At 56.2% G+C, this 20,069-nt stretch overlaps 3 protein-coding genes across 32 annotated transcripts; 1 reads left to right on the top strand and 2 right to left on the bottom strand.

The window, feature by feature from the left end:
* LOC110408038 (BPI fold-containing family B member 4-like) lies at nt 150-8,031 on the bottom strand. Of its 4 annotated transcripts, XM_021416383.1 has the most exons (16): nt 5,596-8,031; nt 5,181-5,300; nt 4,282-4,867; nt 3,861-3,965; nt 3,613-3,753; nt 3,394-3,457; nt 3,069-3,129; nt 2,755-2,846; nt 2,015-2,197; nt 1,887-1,940; nt 1,627-1,797; nt 1,301-1,368; nt 986-1,028; nt 846-909; nt 662-738; nt 150-517 (listed from the first exon to the last, which is right to left on the bottom strand). In XM_021416383.1, exons 1-16 carry the CDS (start codon nt 5,663-5,665, stop codon nt 482-484), a joined length of 1,935 nt encoding a protein of 644 aa, XP_021272058.1. In that variant the 5' UTR covers nt 5,666-8,031; the 3' UTR covers nt 150-481. The 4 variants fall into 4 exon arrangements, with proteins under 4 accessions (XP_021272058.1, XP_021272056.1, XP_021272057.1 ...); XM_021416381.1 differs by having other exon boundaries at nt 5,181-8,031; XM_021416382.1 differs by having other exon boundaries at nt 662-909; nt 5,181-5,307.
* On the bottom strand, nt 8,189-17,540 carry LOC110408041 (BPI fold-containing family B member 6-like). Of its 22 annotated transcripts, none has more exons than XM_021416401.1 (20): nt 17,368-17,540; nt 16,582-16,703; nt 16,402-16,447; nt 16,195-16,309; nt 13,637-16,030; nt 13,378-13,518; nt 13,128-13,289; nt 12,743-12,847; nt 12,517-12,663; nt 12,062-12,397; nt 11,722-11,782; nt 11,363-11,454; nt 11,095-11,271; nt 10,900-11,007; nt 10,532-10,702; nt 10,319-10,386; nt 9,939-9,984; nt 9,209-9,272; nt 8,781-8,857; nt 8,500-8,668 (listed from the first exon to the last, which is right to left on the bottom strand). In XM_021416401.1, the coding sequence occupies exons 6-20, from the start codon at nt 13,396-13,398 to the stop codon at nt 8,630-8,632; spliced, it is 1,674 nt and encodes a 557-aa protein (XP_021272076.1). In that variant the 5' UTR covers nt 13,399-13,518; nt 13,637-16,030; nt 16,195-16,309; nt 16,402-16,447; nt 16,582-16,703; nt 17,368-17,540; the 3' UTR covers nt 8,500-8,629. The 22 variants fall into 22 exon arrangements, 20 of the variants coding, with proteins under 20 accessions (XP_021272076.1, XP_021272080.1, XP_021272074.1 ...); XM_021416405.1 differs by having other exon boundaries at nt 13,637-15,478; XM_021416399.1 differs by having other exon boundaries at nt 13,637-16,309; nt 16,402-16,486.
* On the top strand, nt 14,627-19,345 carry BPIFB2 (BPI fold containing family B member 2). 6 transcript variants are annotated; one of them, XM_021416388.1, is made up of 17 exons: nt 14,627-14,765; nt 14,957-15,073; nt 15,315-15,414; nt 15,533-15,610; nt 15,686-15,790; nt 15,880-16,014; nt 16,429-16,474; nt 16,610-16,670; nt 16,848-16,939; nt 17,070-17,246; nt 17,398-17,439; nt 17,529-17,693; nt 17,860-17,927; nt 18,361-18,406; nt 18,576-18,639; nt 18,732-18,808; nt 19,054-19,345. In XM_021416388.1, the coding sequence occupies exons 1-17, from the start codon at nt 14,744-14,746 to the stop codon at nt 19,102-19,104; spliced, it is 1,446 nt and encodes a 481-aa protein (XP_021272063.1). In that variant the 5' UTR covers nt 14,627-14,743; the 3' UTR covers nt 19,105-19,345. The 6 variants fall into 6 exon arrangements, with proteins under 6 accessions (XP_021272063.1, XP_021272065.1, XP_021272059.1 ...); XM_021416390.1 differs by lacking the exon at nt 15,533-15,610; XM_021416384.1 differs by having other exon boundaries at nt 18,361-18,639.

Here is a 20,069-nt window from a genome sequence, read left to right as displayed (position 1 = left end):
AGCTGCCAGCGTACCAAATTCTTTGCCGTGGATATGGCCCTCTCCTTGAACTGCTTTGCTTTTCTGTGGCCGTATGGTGTAGGGGCACTGCAGAGGCAAATGGGCCCTGGCAGCTGGAGACTCACATCCAATGAATATTCAGAGAGAAATATTGACGCAGTGAAGGACTTTATTGAAAGAGCAATTTGGGAGGAACATCGATACCTAAACAACAGCTGCGGTTCCAGACTTTGGGTGTTAGAATTGGCCACAGAAAGTCCCCCCTGACATCCAGCAGCTGAGCAGCATCTCCGTGCCGGAGTTTGGGCTGCAGCAGGATGGACAGAGCTGAAGCAGCCCTTCTTCTGGGGCCACGGTGATAAACCGAGATGGTGCCCAGGAGAAAATAAAGACAAAGCAACTGGGGATGGCCAGGGTTCTGTGGGGAATTGTCTGTCTCATCCCAGGAGCAAAGTGGAGGTTCCTCCAGTACGAGATGGTTTTAGAGCACTCTGCTCTGGTTGATCACGAAAGTGTTCTGCCAGGAAGAAGGACAGAAATGATTCAGTTTTCTCCCTTGGGTTTCCCCGGTTCTTCCCTACACCCCACCAGCCCAGCTTTGCACAGGGTAGCCCCACAGGAGGAACAGCAGCTCCCTGGGACAGGGAGGCACTAGCCTTACATCAGCCACGTCCACCTGGCCGTTCTCAAAGCTGGTGTTGAAGATGTTGGGCAGCGGGATCCCCATGCCCACAGCATCTGCAAGACCAAGAGAGAGCGGCTCAGCAGAGATGAAACCCCAAAAGTGCCAGCCAGGGAGGGGGCTACAGGCTGGGCATGGATGGGGGGTTCATCCCCCGCCGTACTGTTGATGGCAGGCGTGTATGCAGCTGCGAGGACGTCCTTCACCCATCCTTCCAGCCGGGAGACCTGCGGGGGGAGGAGGCACGAATCAGTGCCCGAGTGGCGGTGCTGGGGAGAGCTGAGCGCTGCACCACATACTTACATTGATGGGGCCGAGCTGCGAGGATGCCAGTCTCAGGTTGACTCTGCAAAAGATAAAAACATGGAGGAGCGCCGCAGGAGCGGCTGCTGCTGAGCATTCTGAACAGCGCTCACACCCTTTTCGGTCCAGAATTTTTCCTATCCACACAAAGGTGGAATGAATCTGAAAACAACTCCGTTTCTACAGAAGTCTTTCCTGTCTTCGGGTGAGCTTTTCATCTGAGGTTGGTGCTGGCTCTGAGCCCTTCACACCCGCATCGTGTAGCCCCATTACCCACGGTCAGACCCAGCCCCTGTGCCCCCAGCAGGGCTCTACCTGTCCACAGCCAGGGCGATGCGCAGACGGCCACCGGAGACGGACGGGGTGACGTCCAGAACGATGTCCTGCCATTGCGACAACAGCAGAAAGGAAGTTATTTTCCCTCAAAGACAACCCAGAATATTTGTAAGTAACTCAAGCTGTGATAAAACACCCGTCTGTGCTCAGAAATAACATTTCTGGGGACAGATGGCATCACAGATTTCCCCCCCAGGATTTGGAATTATTCACCAAAAGTTTCACCTGCTCGGGTATGGGCATGACAGCGGGGCTGGGCAGTGTGCTCCCGAGGTGCAGGGGAGGCAGCAGCTCAGGGCACTCACCGAGTCCAGGGTGAAGAGGGTCTGCGGGGGGAAGCCAGGGCGGTTTGCAAGGACGTCGATGGCTGCTCGCAGGGTGGCAGTGGCCTTCCCGTCCCTCAGGGCCACCACGGGCGCATCAGCCAGGCGTACACGCAATGCCAGAGGCAGCGACCCGGGCAATACGGTGCTGAGCTGGAGGGAGAAGTGCAATCAGAGCGTTGGCACGGCTGGGGTTGGGCTTCAGAGACACAAATATCACCGATGTTATAAAGGGGGCTGACCTGGGGGAAGGCTGAGAGCAGGGCTGAGGTGGTCAGCGGGATGCTGTTGGGCACCTGTGGGAACAGTGATGGTGGTCAGCCCAGGCGGGGGGGCGGTGGGAGCACCCCTAAACCCGGCCCCGACTCACTGCCGAGCTGGAGATGTCCATGCTGAAGGCTCCCTGCCTCTGTGCCAGCGCCAGCACGGCACCCAGCACGCCCTGTGACAGCCCCAGCTGAGCCCCGGGACCTGAGGCTGGTGGCAGGGTGACGGGCATCGACAGACCTCCTGCTGGCTCCACCACGTTGCCCTCTGCATCCCTGAGGAGGAGCTGCAGGGACAGAACAGGGCAGGATGTTGGCACAAGCGGGGCCACCCGTGTCATTAATCAGCACTGCAGTAATCAATGCACAGCTGCTTTCGACTGCTCTGGCACAGGCAGTGGTTGCATTTGCTGCAGCTCTCTGCGTAAAGCACTGTGACATCCGCTGATCAGTAAGACGCACTGACAATACCTCTTGTGCAATTATAATCCCTATTAATTACATACCCATCTTTTACAAACCGCTCACAAACGGAACCTTTTTATAAATGGTGACCCACTGCTCTTGTACAAAATGCTAACACTGGGCTTTTCTCACGAGTGACACTGTGAGTGCTGCAATCATGCTTAATTAGCCAGCGTCCAGCTGGTCTGTCTCATGCTGCCCTCACGGATTAGCAAACATGGAACAGACATAGACCCAGCGGTGGAAGGAGCACGGGGCTGGCTGGGCTGTGCTGTTCTGTGAACACCCTCCCATAGAGCCGGGGACCAGCACTCATCCACAAGCAGCCACCCCACCGGGGTGAATTACCCAAACCCGCCGACTCAAAGGCAGCGCTTACGTTCAGATCCAGTTGGATGGACTTGTCGCCAATGATGGGAAGGGAGGACAGCGTGTACTGGAGATTTCCCAGAGCCCCCAGAGGGAGCACAGCTGCAAGACACAGGGAGGAGATCATCTAACCCGCGAGGAGCAGCTGCCCCCAAGTACCACAGTCCCCAAAGACCCCGGACTGTAGGCAGCCCCCACTTGCAGCCTGCCTGGCCAGATAAGGTGCTGCAAGCGCTGTTCTGCAGCAAAAACTGCTAAGTGCAGGGCAGACCTTGGTAGGGCACACGGACAGGGGGACAGGAGGAGGGAGCCTCCAGCACTTACAGGTAACAGAGCCCAGCAATGAGTTCACGACGCCCAGCACGGTGTCAACGACGGGGCACAGCTGGGGAAGCAGAGGGGTGTCAGGACCCCCAGCACACGGCAGGGTGCAGTGTGGCTGCATGGTGCTGGGGGCTCGTCACCCCCTCCTGCTTGCACTGGGACTGCGTGTCTGGGGCAGGACTCAGCACTGCCACGGGTGTACAGGAGCACATTTCTCACATTCCAAGGGGCGGTGGTGGCAGTGGGGCTGGGTGTCCCAGGTGAGCCTGCAGCTGTGCAAACAGCCTGGCCACCGGCAGCAGTGATGCTCATCGCCCAGACTTACCAGCCTGGGCAGCACGTTCCCAAGGACACTCTTTAAGGTTTTTTCCACAAGTGGCACTTTGGGTCTGGGTAACAGGCAAATAAGAAACAAAATGGGATAAAGGGTGAGCAGCTGGAAAATAAGTGTGCTTTGCACAAGAGAAATATGAGGCCTTGCTTGCACCACCCAGGTTTGTACATCAGTGCCAAAATATCACCCAAAACTCCCACGCAGACCTACCCAACACGGATATTGATGTCTCCAAGAAGGGTCTTGCAGTCTTCAACCACCAGCCTGAGAGCCCCTGACTTGTCCTGGACCAGCCGCACTCTTGCAGTGATGTTTGCTTCCACCTGGAGCTGGAGCAGTCCGCCCACGGCACTGCACAGCCCAAAGGGACACATCTCAGAAGGTTTTGTAGCCATCTACTTTCCAACAAGATGGTGCAGCCCCTGCCCTGAGCTGTGCCCCCAGTGAATGCTCCTTACCCATTGCCATCTATCAGCAGCTGGGTGTAGATATTCAGCTGGAGCCCAATGCCTGGCAGGAAGCGCAGAGTTATTTTGGGGAGAGTGATGTTCACAATTCTCAGCCTGGAGTTGGAACGAGGAAAGGCAGTAAATAACATATTTTCTACTTCTTACTTTCCTGGGGTCCTCTCAGCCCCCAGTGCTGTAGTTGGTCACAGAGCTGCAACCTTGGGGTCCCCTGCACCCTGGGCCAGTGGGGCTCCCTTCCAGCCAGGGCCAGCTCGTGATGAGCACATGCAGCCTTGCGGCAGAAACTCCCCATTTTTGAACCCTCATTTATGAACTCGCCCTAGGAGGAGAAGGTAGGCCCCATGTCCAGACCACAGGCATGTCCAGTGATGGAGGGCTGCTCGGGGACGCATCTCCCACTCTCACTCACCCTGTGAGTCCTTGCACGGTGCCCAGCAGACCGTCCTTGCCAAGGAGATCTCCTCCAAGAAGCGAGCCTTGACCCTTGTTACCACTTCCACCAAGGAGTCCGCCGCCGAGGAGACCACCCACAAGGCCATCACCACCAAGGAGACCGCCAGTGGGTCCGCCACCACCAAGGAGACCGCCAACAGCTCCATTACCGCCAAGGAGACTGCCAGCAGGTCCATCTCCTCCAAGGAGACCACCAACAGCTCCATCACCGCCAACAAGACCACCCGCAAGACCATCATCACCAAGGAGACCACCAACAGGTCCACCACCTCCAAGGAGACCACCCACAAGACCATCACCACCAAGTAGACCACCAGCAGGTCCATCACCACCTAGGATACCACCAACAAGTCCGTTGCCGCCAAGCAGACCACCAACAAGTCCATCGCCACCAAGCAGACCACCAACAAGTCCATCGCCACCAAGCAGACCACCAACAAGTCCATTGGGGCCTAGCAGACCACCAAGAAGTCCATCGGCGCCGAGCAGACCATCCAGTAGCCCCTGGAGAAGGTTGCCATTGGCTAGCGACCCTGTAATGGCTGAAGAAATGGATGAGAGGTCACCGTGAGCCATGTGCACCCAGCACACAAATATGCTGTGTCAGCCTGGCTGATCCTTCCCCTCATCTCTGCCCCTTTTTCTCTCCTTCACACAACAGAGGTAATGCTCCAGCCTCTGCACAGCATCTTTAGTTCTATCTTCAAAGTGCTTTATAAATGCAAATTATGAGCATTGTCACTGCAGCCTGAAAGGATCTGAACCATATTCTGATTTTCTGCACATGGTCAAGAGACAGAAAGAGCAGAAGTGGTCTCAAAATGGAGAAAAATCCTGCCTCTTCCAAACACTTACCACTTTCTAGCACGCCTTTATCCACCCTGGCAGACACCGGGGCACTCCCAGGAAGTCCTTGAGAAGAGGTGAGCAGGCCACAGGTGAGGAAAACCACCCAGAACACACCCATCTTCAGTCCTGGTAACTGGAAGCAATTGGCATCAGTGTAGTGCTGGACAGTGAGCACCAGCTGATGGCTGTAGCAAGGAGGAGGAGGAAGGAGGATAGAAAAGGAGGAATGCCTCTCAGAGAAGACAAAATCAGAGAGAAAGCTCCTGGCACCTCTCCACCTCTTGCAGCAGCCAAGAATAACAGTTTTTGTTAAAAAGTCCACAGCCATAAGCTCACATCAAGGCTTCTCCTTTGGGAGGCACTGGGGTTTGCAGAAGCAGAAGCTAAGAGCGTGCTTTTTGAGGAATAGTTTTGCTCTTACCCAACCGATCTCTGCAGAACAAGGATGTCTTCAGCCGCTGTCCCTGCCTTCTGCAGACGACCCACAGCATGCATCCTTATATACAGGACTTTTCAATAGGAATGAGGCAAACGATGTCACCGAGGGCATCCAGAATAATTAGGGGGGAGCAAAACAAACAAGACATGGTTTCTGGTGACTTCCACTGCAAATATTTCCTTATAGATATTAGGAGTTGGGTAAATTGTTGAGCAACAACCAGTAGCTGTAGCAGCAGACGTCAGTCCAGCACTGGGTGCCAGTGCTCACGGGATGTGGACACACTGCTTCTGGGTTAGAGCAGTGTGGGTTGGGGCTGTATCAAGATGTGGACGTGGCTTTAAAGTCATGCCCTGGTAAAATACTCTTTTTTTCTCCATCTGAAATTAAGGCCTTGCCAGAAAACTGTGTCAAAACACTGGGTAGAGATGCAGTGAGTACGTGCCATGTGTTAGGGATGTTGAAGGAAGGGCCAGATTCATCCCAGTGCCATGGCAGACCATGGGGCTGGTATCAGAGCTGGGTATTCACTGAGCCTACAAGGCAAGACCCAATGTACCCAGAACCTGTGACCTCACCCACCGCTTACCAGCAGTGACCTGAATGGCTCAGAACCTGTTTGGTAGTTGAGCAGAAGGAGGCATTGAATTGGCAGGGAGTAGTGACGCTGCCATAAGGCACATGGGTCGGGTGTCATGGCTTTATGGATACCCTGAGCTTATAGATTCTGTCTGATTGTGGACTCAGACGTCACTTTTGAGCCCATCACTGCCTCCACGTGCTGCAGGACTGGAGGTGAGATGAGTAACCATGGTAGGAAAGCACATGTCACGTGCATCCACAGTCACCATGGCTCTCTCCCTGTCCCCTCACTCCTGGCCCCAGCATTGCTCTTCGAGCTGCTCCACAGCAGGAGCTCTGGGGCAGAACAGAACAGTTCTCCTCTGGGGGCTGCAGACCCACACAGCCCCACTTCACGCCTGCACCTTGCAGCCTGCCCCTGGGAGGGGACACACTGCCCAACCCAGGGGACAGCCATGAACTGTTCACTCTGCTGCCACAATGATTAAGGACAAGGTTAGATGGGCTGATCCCCAGCTTGGAGGAGTAATAGCCCAGAAAAATGCTTTCTCAGAGTTAATACTTTCTGCAAACTTGGAAATAAGTATTTCCAGGAGATTAGCCAGCTTCTGTCACACGTTAATTCCAGCTTTAAGAAATACCTTAGCTAGAGGCCAAGGAGGGGATGACAAAGGTGCCAAAGTACTTATGGAGCTGTCACTGTGCTGCAACCTGATCACTCAGGCACCCCCGGAGCACAAAGCCGGGCTGTCACTGCCAGATCGTGGCATTTGATAAGATGGAAGAGAGCTGTTAACAAGATGGTATCACGTTGTCATCCCTCCTGGACCGCTTCGCTCTTTGGGCAATCAATCACGCTAGGAAGGCTGACTGACCGTAAAGACCCAACGATGGTCAACACACGGCAGCAGGCACTGGGAAATAGCTCCTGTGCAGTGACCCTTCAGACCTGATGGCAACGGGGCGTCGCACCGCTGAATGCAGAGGTCTCTGATGACCAAATATTTTAGATAAACCAATGCAGGTTCCCATAAAGAGAATGACATCTCAAGGTCCAGCACTCACCAAAGCGATTCTCAAAGCCCGCAGAACCCGGAGCCAAATCAGTGTGGGAAGTCAGACACACCGAGTACAGCAGAACAAAGGGAGAAGAAAGTGGACAAATACCGCTTTGACGCCTGGATCAGCGGGGAGCTGAGGGGTGAGGGTGGGCAGCAGCAGCCCCAACCAGCACTGGAGATCTTGATGTGAGCAGAACAGGCATTGCCTGAACGTGGGCGATACCACGACTGTGGGGAATTGGGACTGTGATAGCTTTGGGGTGACAGGTGGAGCTGGTGGCTGCAAGGGGGTCCCCTCGCTGCTGGGGTGAGGGCCCCCACCCCTTCTCCTTTTGCACCAGCACAGAGGGAATCACGTTGCCCATGGTTCAGGAAGGGGCCCAAGGGCTCTGCGCTGCACCCAGCGGCCACCCAAGGCTGCAGGCTGCAACAGGTTACGTGATAGCACAGCCTGGCACTGCATGACGTGCTCCATGGCAGGCGAAACCGGTGCCACCTGAGATGCACAGCTCTGGTTTCTCCTTGGAGAGCTGCATCCAGATCCGTATTTCATCTTAGAGAAATCCAAACCCAAACGGTTTGGTCCTTTATTGGCTAACCCAAGGACAATAAGGAAAATCTTTTTCTCTGCATTTTTTAAAACGGGCTTGGCTTTGAGAACATTCGCACAGCACTGAGGAGGGCAGGCACCGTAACAGCACCGTAAGAGCCGTCCTCGCAGGGAGCTGTGACCACTGGGACCATTCCTCCCGAGCACCCAGCAGCACGCAGAGGAAAACAAATGGGGTTTTCATTGCCGGCCTCGCAGCACAGTGTCCTCCAGGACATGTTCTTAAAAACGCAATGATTTTTTTTTTTCAAAGATAATCTTAGTTCCACACCAACCACCTGCCACTGGGAAAAAATGTTCAACCCGTGTTGGCTCGATGAAATGGGGATCGAAGCTGTTTATTGACCTACTAATGACATGTAATTATCCAGCAATAAGTGAGCGATACGCTCGGGATCGATACCTGCACTGCAGCTGATGGCCGTGGCAGGAGGTGCTCCTGAAATACTAAAACACACTGCAACCTGCCCCACCGTGCCCACTGACTGTGTCCCAAAGTGCCACATCTCCACAGCTCTGGAGCACCTCCAGGGACGGTGAGCACCCACCTCCCCGAGCAGCCTGTGCCAGAGCATCACCACTCTTTTGGAGAAGAAATTTCCCCTAATATCCAACACGCAGCACCAGAGTCCATCACTGGGCTACCAGCTCTCTTTATTTTAGCTCAGAGAGCTGAAAAATTGAAAAGCCGAGGGGAGAGGAAGGAGCCCCCAGGAGCGCAGCCCCCTCCCACCCTCCGGGTGCAGCCGTCCCTCCTCATTCATCAGTGCTCTGCCACGGGCACGTCCAGCACCAGCCCATCCTGTGGGTTAAAGAGAAAAAGCAACAGGCAGAGTTCCATCACTCCATGGCAGTGGGTGTGGAGGATGAGGGCTCAGCTGCCTGGGGTTCCCGGCTCCCCACGCTGTGCCTACCTGCATCTGCCTGAGCTCCACGTGCTGGTACGGGGCGCCCAGCAGCGGGGGCAGCGGGACCCCTCCTCGCAGTGCTCCTGCAAGAGGTGGGGAGGGGGTGTCAGGGGTGGGAGGTGGGGACCAGACCCAGGCATCAGCAGGTGGTGCTGGCTGGGTTGGGTACAATGGCACAAATGAGGTCCTGTCCCTTGACACACATTCCATAGGAGTTCAGCAGATAAAAGGATGTTCTATGGCAGGCTGCTTTAACAGTGCTTTGCCATGGGATATCTGCCCAGTAGGGAGCCATCACTCCCTGCCCCCGAGGGCAAGGCCAGCCAGCCAATGCCGTTTCCAAAAGCAGATAACAACAGGCTGTAGGCAAAGAAATGAGGACCGTTTTCCCTGTGCAGAATGCGAGCCCTCCGATGAAGCCGTAGCATGCTTACTGTTGATGGATGGCACGTAAGCCACATGAATAATGTCTGCCAGGGCTCCTCTCAGCGACAGCACCTGGAACACAGAGGGGTGATGGACGCAGCCCATCTTTCCGAACGCCGGCAGCCACACCTGTCAGGCTCCCCTCCATTAATTCACCCAGTGCGGCCTCAAATCACGGGAAAATTGCACAGGCCCCCCTGCAACCCCAAGATGAATGGGAACATTTGAGAAGTTCTAAATTTCAGTGCAAGCTGCCAGAAAAGGCTCTCCTTCCCCACACCTGCAGCACTGTGGGTACCCAGTGCCTCCTCCTCACCACCCAGCCCCGTGCAGAAGGACAGACCCTGCTCACCACCCCCCAACCCCCCCGTGTGGCTCTGCTGCTGTGATGGGATGGGAGCAGGATTTGGGCGCTTGAGCACCCAGCACACGCGGTGCTGGGCAGCCCAGAGCTCAGCTGTCATTTATGGCCCAGACCTCCCAGGAATGCACACGCTGATTGCATTGCGAGCAGGGAGAAGGGTCTGAGCGTTTGTGCTCGCGGGCAAATGGTTGTGGCAGTTCATTTATCGTTTACAACATCTTCCCTTGAAATTTTCATCTTCAGCATTCAATTTGGCTTTCTTTAGTTATTCATAATGAAAGAAAGGGGGCCGGGCTCCGGGGATGGAATCCTCCTCAAGCCCAGCAGCGTTCAGACCCACAGAGCAGAGCCATGCCCACACCCCCAGGACTCACATTGAATGCACCAATGGAGGAATTCACCACGGCCACCTGGGACAGGCTGCGGGGACAGGAGCATGGGGTCACTGCTCACCCCACTCTGAGCACAGTGCACCCACTGCCCTGCCCGGCATCACCCCCGGGCCTCAGCTCACACACCTCCAAGACCCCCATAGGTTTTAGTTTGGCTGCACTCTGACATGCTGAACATTTGTCTTTCTTTTGAAATAGCTGCTAGTATCAACCACTTAAAATCCACATGGAGAGATGGAAGTGCACCAACAAGGTGTGAGATGCACTGCTCTCCAGCAGCATTGTCCCTCTGCAGCATGGCCCCTCTGCAGCATTGTCCTTTTGCTGGTGGTGGCACTGGGCAGACAGACCTGTGCTGTTACCTGTGCAGCATCAGGGAGAACTGCAGCCTCTCTTCAGCGACAGCAAACCGTACACCCAGCTCAGAGTGCTGCAGGGAGAAAAGGGGAGCGGGTCCCCAGTGGGATATGTGTGCATGCAAGCGGGTCCAGCCCCTGCCCCTCGCCCCACACCTCCTGCTGCCCTGCTGCAGGGGTGACCACATCCCACCAGCGCTGCCAAAGCGTTCAGCTCACCACATCCAGGACAAAGAGGGATTCAGGAGCAGAGCCAGGAGTGGAAGCCCAGAACTCGGCAGTGCTGTAGAGGTGCACGGTGCTTTTCTCTGGGGTTATTGTCACCAGCGGTGGTTGCGCCTCTTGCATTTCAATCACCACCGGCCGGGATGGAGGCAGCATGCTGGAGATCTGGGGAAAACCAAGCAGAGGGTGACATTCCTATTGCTTCCCAGTTCTCTGCCCTGGGGATTGTACTGGTGACTGCTGAGCATCAGGACCATTCACCAAAGTCCATGGTGACTGGACAACATGGTCCTCACTGCTCATCAGTGTTATTCATACCACTTTTGCTAATACAACACAAAAAGCACCAAACTGGCCCTCACCATCAATGGCCTGAGATGGCCAGAGAGCAGCAGGACTGCACAAAGTACACCCACCTCAGGGATGAGGGCTCCCAGCATTGTGGTCACCAGCGGGAGAAGCCCCAGAACCTGTTGAGGAAGTGTCAGAGGGACATAAAACACACAGCTGGGGGGATCAATGTGGGGAGGGGCTGCAGAATGGCATGGTTACCCCACCATGCCATTGGTGATGTTCAGGCCAAAGGATGCCTGCATGACAGAGAGCTCAGCATTCAGGAAGCTCGCAGCCAGCACAAGCTGGGTGGTAGCTTCCCTCTTTGGGGGGAAGGAAGTGAGAGGTGGCAGGTCTGTGGGCAGGGCAACCTCCTCTCCCTCCTTGCTGCGGAGAATGGTCTGAAAGGGCCCACAGACAGAGCCACGTCAGCACAGGTCCACTTGCAGGGTCTGCATTTGGGGCATGCACAGGGCACTGAGTGCATCTTACCTTCAGCTCCAGCTGGATGAATGCTTCTGTCACCGTGGGGGGATTCAGGAGGGCATATTGGAGCATCCCAGCATTCCCAAGAGGGATAGCATCTGCAGGGAGGTGAGGGGGGGCTCAGAAGAGCTGTGCTAGCAGCACCACAGCAGCTCCAGGCTGCTCCCTCCCTGCCAGTGCCGGCCATGCCAGGTGATGCCATGCACTCCCACGCCTGAACAGGGGCACACACTTGGCCCCACCAAGGGCTGATCCTGGTCTGACCCAGGTGTGGGGGTGGGAAGAACACAAGGGCTCAGTGGGTGGGGTGGGCATAGGTAGAGAGGTGGACAGGTGAGTGGAGGGGTGGACAGGTGCCAACTTACACATCATGGTGGCAAACTTTGCGTTCACGAGGTCGAGCACCATGTCCATGGCTGGACACAGCTGGAGGGTGAGAAGAGAGCTGTGAGAGCACCGTGCATGGCAGCTCCAGGGTGGAGCACAGCTCCATGGCAGTCAGGCTTGCACAGCTCCTGCCCCAAGACACTGGCATTCTCTGCTCCTAATTACCCAGGCAGGCTCACCTTGGCTGAGTTATGCCCAAATGCAGCATCCCATCCCACACCCACCAGCTGATCTGCTCCCTGCCATAAAAGCAGTGAGCAGCAGAGCAGGCACAGGAGTCCACCAAGGAGATGCTGTGCAGCACCGAGCAGTACTCACCAAGTCGCGCAGCGCTTTCTGGAGGGTGCTCACGACCAGGGGCAGCATGCTGGGCAGAGAGAACACACCATCAGCCAGCATGGCCACGAGGCAATGCGTGCTGACTGCAGACCGAAATGCCAGGAAGTCAGGTGATAAGGACACCCAGCTGGCATGGATTAGGCCAAAGCATGCCTGGTGTGCAGCAGAAGGTATTTCCCCATATAGAAAACTTTTCTCAGGAATGCCATCTTTTGGCTTTAAACAAGCCTGAAAGCAGCACAGCACTTCCACAAGGACTTTGGCCAAAAATGGGTGCTGCATGGGATGACACAGATAGGGCCAGCCTGGATTCAACTGTAAAACAGTTGGGGTTTCATAGTGGGAAAAAAACAGGGCCTTCAATAAATGAATATTTGTAGTGAAAAGAGCTCGAGCTCTGTAGAACCCCATTCCCAGGCACTGCCCCCCCTCACCGGGGGGGCACGTTGGTCCAGCTGCAGAGCAGTGCCACGTGGCAGCGTCCGGTGCTGAGCCGGGGACAGCCCTGCATGTCCCGCACCATCCGGCTGCTGGCGCTCAGGTTGGCGGCCACCGGGATCTCCATTTTTCCTCCTATGAATCTGCACAGGACAGAGCATCATTACCATGGGATAACCTTCCCCTGATGGCCGGCAGCCCCCATGTGTACCATTCTCCCACCTTTTCCCCTTGAGGGTCATCTGGACCAGCACATCCATGGAGATCCCCACAGCGGGCGAGAGCTGCAGCGCTACCTCCGTGGCACGGAGCTCCATCACCTTCAGCCTGGGGGAAAAGAGAGGAAAAGCTCAGGGAGGGGGGTACAGCCGGACAGCAACCAACCCCCCCGCCAGCTGGAAGCAGGAGCCGGCACGCTTTGTTGCCTTAAAGTTATAGTTTCCCCTTTGCAGACACAGCCATGCAGAAAATCACCGCCTTCAATATCACGCTTGTTAGCGGGGAGTGATTTGTTTCTGCCTCCGGGCTGACACTTCCAAACCTTCTGCTTTTATTTTGCGATTTCCAGATTCAGGCTCCCGGTGAAAGGCTGCTGAGCATCACTCACCCGGAGATGCCTTTGATGGGTTTCGTATCTGCCTTTTTTTTTGTCGCTCCCTCTCCCAGCTTCTGGAGAACATCGCTCTCGTTCAGTGCGGTGGAGATCGCTGGAACATTCGCAGAAGGGGTTTAGCACAGATGCCCCAGGGTGGGGGGTGGGGAGACAATGCTGGAGCAGAGAGAACTCATCACCCCCGTAGAACAGGGTTGGTAGCACACCCCTGCTGCAGCAGGCACACACCCCTGCTCTGACTTACCGTGGCCGATGGTTCTGACATCCATCCTGAGGACAGCCCCTGAACCCCCAGCCCTTGGTGATGCAGCCAGGCAGCCCCCGAGCAGCAAAAGGCACCACAGCATGGTCACAGCTGGCACCAGCGTGCGTCCAGCTCCGGAGGCTGAAGGGACACAAAGAGGCAATCAGCTGGAGGCAGCTCCCACCAGCCCTTATATGCAGAGCCCTGGCTGAGAAAGAGGAGAAAACAACGGATTAAGGAGCTGGGTAATGTGATGTACTTTACTGTGATATAAAGCTAATCCCTCCGTGTTTCGTCCACCTTCCAACACAAATTATTTCACTAGTAAGCTGAAGGTTGGGGTAAGCGCCGGCGCCGCAGCTGTGGGGTGGAGCTCCTGACCCTATTGCTCAACACTCAGAAGGGGCCCACAGAGCTTCACGTGTGGCATCTGAAAGAGAAAAACCGATCTGCTGACGATGAATTCTGCCTCTGGGGACACAGATGGGGTGTGAGTGTCCCTTGGGATGAGCCACCTGCTCCCCAGATCCATGGAACTCCTGCAAGTGCCAGTGGAGGAGCTGGGGGCAGCGGGGGGAACCCCAGGCAGCGCTGTGGCTGCCCCATGTCACCCAGAGCCCACCCTGCTGGGATCCTGCAGCACCACGGAATTTATTTCTTCTCTTCATCTCCATATAAAACATGTCACGGGGCTTAATCTGTCGTTACCTCCCGCCGTGATATACTCAGTGGCTCTAAGCGCAGACAGGGAGATTTACATCTCATCTAACGGGAGTGTAGGATTTATAGATGACTCCCATTGAGGAGCCCATCACACCTTCGTGCCAGTCACTCGCTCAGTCACTGCTGGAAGCTGACATCTCATTAAGCCTCCACGGGGACCGCCAGGTCCAGAGCAGCTCTTGAAGAGCAGAACACCCACATCCAAGCACTGCAGCACCCTTCTGTCCCATCAGCTCAGCCCCACGCACTTGTGCCCCTCTAGATGATGGTAACACTGCAAATGCATCTCCAGTGCTGCTGGGATTACCGATGCTGCAACAAGGCTGAGCAGCCCCTCCGGCAGCAGTTGTGCCTCCAAGTTGGGAGCTGGGACCTTTCTTTGTGCTCTCAGTAGCCCCACAATGGAGGCAAGCTGCCCGAGCACCTGCTGCTCCATATGTCACCCTGCTGGGACGATGGCCAATGTCATCAGGTCTATGGGAAACAATAAAAATGGCACAGAAAACAAAGCGCCGCCGCCCGGCACGCCCCCTCCTGCCCTCTCTGCCAATTTCTGCCCCCCACCAGCCCCAGTTAGGCAGATATATAAAGCCACCACAAGTCCTTTTTGCAGCCACAGCAAGACACAGACGGACCCGGGAGGATGGGAGAAGCAAACAGGAAAGGTAAAGTTGCGTTCACGCAGTGAGAGTGATGGGAGCGCGTACCTGGGTGGTCTCAGAGCGTCGGCGCTGAGCGGAGGCCCTCCCCTGCCAAGGCTGACACAGACACGAGTTGTTCTCGTGTTGCGTGGAGGGCATCACAACCTACAGTGCACCAGCAATTCCAAAATGCTTTTCACATCCCCCTCCCGCAGGCAGCGCCATGCCCCTGCTCTGCACCCTGGGTGCCCTCCTGGCCCTCCTGGACCCTGTGCAGACCACCAGGGCACCCGACTGTGGGGGCATCCTCACCCCCCTGGGATTGAGCTACCGTAAGTACGTGTCCCCCAGCCTGCAATGGGGCAGGGGGGGGGACACCTTCCAGCCATGCAGTGGGACAGCGCATTGATACTGCTGCACCGGGAATTGGATCGTTTTCAGCCATCGTTTGGAAATAGAGGGGTTTAGGAAGAGGGGGGAGTGCACTACTGGGGCAGATTTCAGACCATCCATCCCTGTGCATGGGATCGCAGGCTTGGGAGCATCTCACAAGGTGTCTGCTCTATTTTGCAGTTGCTGAAATCTCGAAGCCGCATGCAGAGGTGGCCCTCAGATGGGACCTGATGGCCCTGAGAGCCTCAGACCTGTTCCTTGGCTCCACAGACCCCAGCAGGTGAGGGCCTGGCTCTGCCTCACCCAGGGCTTTGCTGCTTCACGTGGGGGTTTTGCCAGAGCACCTGGAATATCATAAGAAATAAAAGCAAAAATTGTCCTGGGAATTGACACTACAGTTTAAAACGTCTATATGGAAGCAAGCTCCTGGCTCCTCCTTTGGGATCTGATGGCATCGGCCCTGGTGCCACCCTCAGGTGCAGTGCACCAATCCCATAGACCCTGGGGCAGGAGCAGCACAGGGCTCCTTACACCCACATTTCCTCGAGCAGGGACCGAATTACCTCTGTAAAAGTGGTTGACCTGCAGCTGACGCTCATCCCAGAGGCCGAGCTGCGGCTGGGCATCGAGGTGGAGCTGGGCATCGCACCCCTGCTGTGAGTCACGTCCACCCGTGGTGTGGGGCAGTGGGGCAACAGCACAGCTCTGCACCACAGGGCAGCCCCAGCTCTGCCTCCCCCCGCAGTGCCGTGCCCAAGCCGGCCAGGCTCTCCATCCAGGCTGACCTCCACGTGGACCTGGGCCCCGATGGCAACCTGCGGCTGCTGACCTCTGCCTGCAGACCCACCGTGCGGGCACAGAGCACCAGGAAGGAAGAAAGGTCGGCCCTGGGTTTCCTTGGGCATGGGGTTGGGTGAATAGGGGAAAAGACACAGAGCAACAAGCAATGCTGTGCAGGAAGGACCAAGAGCTGATTGCTGACCTGAAAGGTTACAAAGGTTAACAGAAACACTTTAGCTTCAAGGCGGAAGCTTTGTTCTGTTTGCAGCATTGTCCTCACCTCTCTCATAATAGGGTTTCATTCTCTCAGAAGGGAGCAGAAGTTTCCAAGCACTGAGCAGGAACATTTTTAGTACAAGACTAGCGGCACGTCTTCAGTATTTCTGGTTTCCAAACTGTAGTCACAGTTTAACAGATGACAGAAAGTAGTGATAACGATGTCTCTGAATGCTTTTTGGGTCCCTTGGCCGAGCTGGCACTGCCTAACCTCCTCCATTCTGCTGCTTTCATCCAGCAAGTCCTCCAGATCCATCCTGGACAAGGAGGTGGATGTCGATAAGGTAAGAGAACATCTGCACGGACAGGAGGCAGCAGGAGAAAAGGTCTGCAAGGTCTGCAGCAGATACACCCAGGGATGGTGCTGGCAGCCCCTGCATTCATCTCCCACCTCTCTGGGTTTGTTCTTTATCCTGTAGCTTTGCCTGGGCGTCTCCAAGTTGCTCCTTTTCCCAAACGAGCAGCTGGTCTCACTGACAGGTGAGCAGCTCGGCAGCTCCGGGCACCAGAAATCTGGGAGTGGGGCGGGCAGAACAACATGAGAAATGAATCCTACTCTCCCCCTCTGAATTGCATTCCTCTGGGAAACCCAGGAGGGCCACGGGCACAGCCTTCCACCTCTGCTCCCCTCTGAGTGTCCCTCTGCTCACTCTGCAGCGCCGTTCCCCGTCACCCCCAGCTGCCAGCTCCAGTACCTGCCGCTGGCTGCCCCCGTGTTCTCCAAGCAGGGCATCGCCCTGTCCCTGCAGGTGAGGCAGGGCTCTGCAGCACCCACCTCCCTGCTGCACGCTGCGCCTCTGCCCTGGGCAAGCAGCTGCTGAGTGCCTGCAGCATGCTCCGAGCACCCCAGCCCTTCTTCCCCTCCCGGTGTCCCTGCAGACGTCATTCCAGGTGGCGGGAGAAGCTGTCCCTGTGCCAGTCAGCCCCGTGCCCTTCAGCATGCCCGAGCTGGTGAGCACCAGCAATTCCCACCTCATCCTGGCTTTCTCCGAGCACTTCTACACCAGCCTCTACTTCACCCTGGAGAGGGCTGGAGCCTTCAACATGACCATCCCCGTGAGTAGCAGGGGAGGGAGGAGGGAAGGACACACTGACAGCAATTGCTGTGCCCCCACCCCAAGGAGCCATGTCCCTTGAGCACCCTGGAGCCGCACCGCATCCCCCCCTGGGCTCTTACCTCAGCTGAAGGGCTGCGCTTTGCTTCCAGAGCATGCTGACCACCACCACGCTGGCACAGAAGATCCCTCAGGTGCGTGGCTGTGTCCTGCAGCCATGGGGCAATGCCCCACTGCCCTCCCCACACTGTTGGGCAGCCGGGCTGGAAACACTTCCCCATAGGTGGGCTCCCTGTACCCCGAGGACCTGCCCATCATGCTGAGCGCCGCACTCCGAAGCTCTCCTCGGGTGGTGCTGGAGGAAGGCCGGGCAGCTCTGAAGCTCTTCCTCTCTGTTCACATCGGGGCGGGCTCACCTGATGTCCAGAGCTTCCTGAGTGTGAGCGCGGTGAGTGAGCACTGCAGTGGGCACAGTGCCCCGTGACATGGGTCTCCTGCATGAGCAGGATGCGTGCAGTGCCTCGCAGGGGCAGCACACAGACAGCTTCACTGCATCCCAGCATTCTGAGCCGGAGTGACACCGTTTGCTCACTCTGACCCTGTTGTCCTCGCAGGATGTGACCGCAGGACTGCAGCTCAGCGTGTCTGACACACGGATGATGATCTCCACAGCAGTGATAGAGTAACAAGCCTGGCTGTGCTGTGCAGCCTATCAGGCGACACAGCACAGCCATAGCATGGGATGGGAGAGGCAGAGCGGTCCGAGGCATTCCCTAGCTCTGATAGCTTGGCCATGCAGAGGTAGCTCTAGCCCAAAGGAAGTGGTGAGAGAAGAAAAGAAAGTGCCCAGTTGCTGCGCATCACACTGAGCATCCTACGACCCGTAGCAAATTCTCATTGCAGCCCTGGGCTCCCCCAGCTCCGTGCTGCTGTGTGCAGGGCAGAGGCAGCGCCGCTGCCTGGTGGGAGGTGCCTGGCTGCAGGGTGCTGCTGGCCGGGCACTGCCCAGTGTGTGAGCCTCTGCCTGTCACCAAGCCCAGGTGCCTCAAGAAAACTGCCCAGCGACCCAACCAAAGGGCTGCTGAGCAACACCTGTGCTGCCTTTTGTTTTGCAGGGATGCTGAGCTCAGCCTGGCTGCTTCTGATGTGGGCTTGGTGCCGGTAGGTTCCTCAAGCACCCCCAGGAAATGGAGCATGTCCAGGCCCCCTAACTATGCTGCACTGAGCCCAGCCATTCTCAGCCACCTCGCACCACGGGCACCAGGGCTAGGCCAGCCCCAGCCTCTTCCCTCTCCCTTTGGAACTGACTCTTCCCTGTTTCTCCCTGCAGGCTGCACTGCTGGAGGAGCTGTTCCTGGCCCCCGTCTGCCAGCAGGTGCCGGCGTGGATGGACGGTGAGCGGCGGGCACGTCCTGCAGGCAGCGCTGGGCACGGGGCAGCGCTCCGCTGGAACTTCCCCGTCTGCTTTCCCCATTTCTCCTCCCAGATGTGCTGAGGGAAGGCGTACACCTGCCGCACCTGTCCCGCTTCACCTACACCGACGTCAGCGTTGTGATCCACAAGGTAAGGAGCAGCGCATTCAAAGTGCTCCCTGCAAGAAGGCATTTAAGCAGCTCCTGCTATAGATGATTTAAAGAGGAGCAAGGCTTCCCTCCCAGCTCTACAGCTAGTCTGAGCCCTCTCCTCCCAGAACCATGCTCCCTTGCTTTCCATGGGCATCCCTCACAAACCACATTAGCACAAGCCAAAAGTGTGCACCAGGAGGAGCAGGGCGTGCTCTGCCCCTGCCTGCTCCCCTCTGTCTCTAGGATTACGTCCTGGTCCCATGCAACCTGAAGCTGCAGAGCACCACGGCCTGAACCTGCCTCAACATTTGGGTGAAAGCAGTGGAAGACTGCTCCGCTTTGTGGATTTTCACCGCGCAAAACGTGAAGAATCTTATTTCTTTAGTAAAGCAACACTTTCTCACATTTAGGATGACAATGGCATTGCACTAGAGTCCTCCTCTTCCCACCCTGATCTTGGCGTTTTTGGTGCACAAGGAGGATGGATTGTAACAATGTTCCGTGCTTTAATTAAACATTTCCCTTTAATATTGCATTCTCCTGTACGGTATCGACTATTTTCCCCTCAATGCACCAAAAGATGGATGAATTCCATCTCACTGAGCGCCGGGACAAATGCCCAGCCCTCAGATTTCACCAAGGGAGCGTCAAAATTCCACTAATTCCTGTGGACAGGAGGCAGCCCTATGCGGCACAGTGTCACCCCTACCCACCACAGACACTTCATGGCTTTTCCTCCACTTCTAGTGTTACTATGGGAACCAAAAAGCTGGCGAGCCGGGCCAGAAAGAAGAAAAAAGAAAAAATCACGGTTCATCTGTACAATGGTTTCTAATATTAGCCTGGAAGCCGGTCGTGCTTCCAAAAACATGCTTCTGGCAAAGCTGTAGCAGAGCGGGTGGACAGCAGCACCCAGCGGACCCTGCACCACAGTGCCACCAGTGCCAGGGGTGGGGATAGGGTCCCCATGTGCTGTCCAGGAGGAGTGCCCGCACCGCTCGCTGTGCACTCAGCACCCAGCCCACGGAGCTGTGTTAATTACACATCCATCTGCTTTCCCTGTCCACATCATTTCCAGCCTTTGGAGCAGCTGAAAAGCACTTGAAAACCTCATATTTCAGAGACTCGGGGATAGGAAAGGAAACAAAACAAGCCGGTTTGATTTATTGCAGGGAGTGAAAAAACCTGAAGGTTTCTATGCCCGTCCTGGGGACCTGACTAATGATTTTAATGCCCGAGGTTGGCAATAGCAGGAACTG

The sequence above is a fragment of the Numida meleagris genome, chromosome 19 (genome assembly GCF_002078875.1).
Source record: "Numida meleagris isolate 19003 breed g44 Domestic line chromosome 19, NumMel1.0, whole genome shotgun sequence".
In the NCBI taxonomy this organism is placed as follows: domain Eukaryota; kingdom Metazoa; phylum Chordata; class Aves; order Galliformes; family Numididae; genus Numida; species Numida meleagris.
This window is presented reverse-complemented; position numbering and strand designations above follow the sequence as displayed.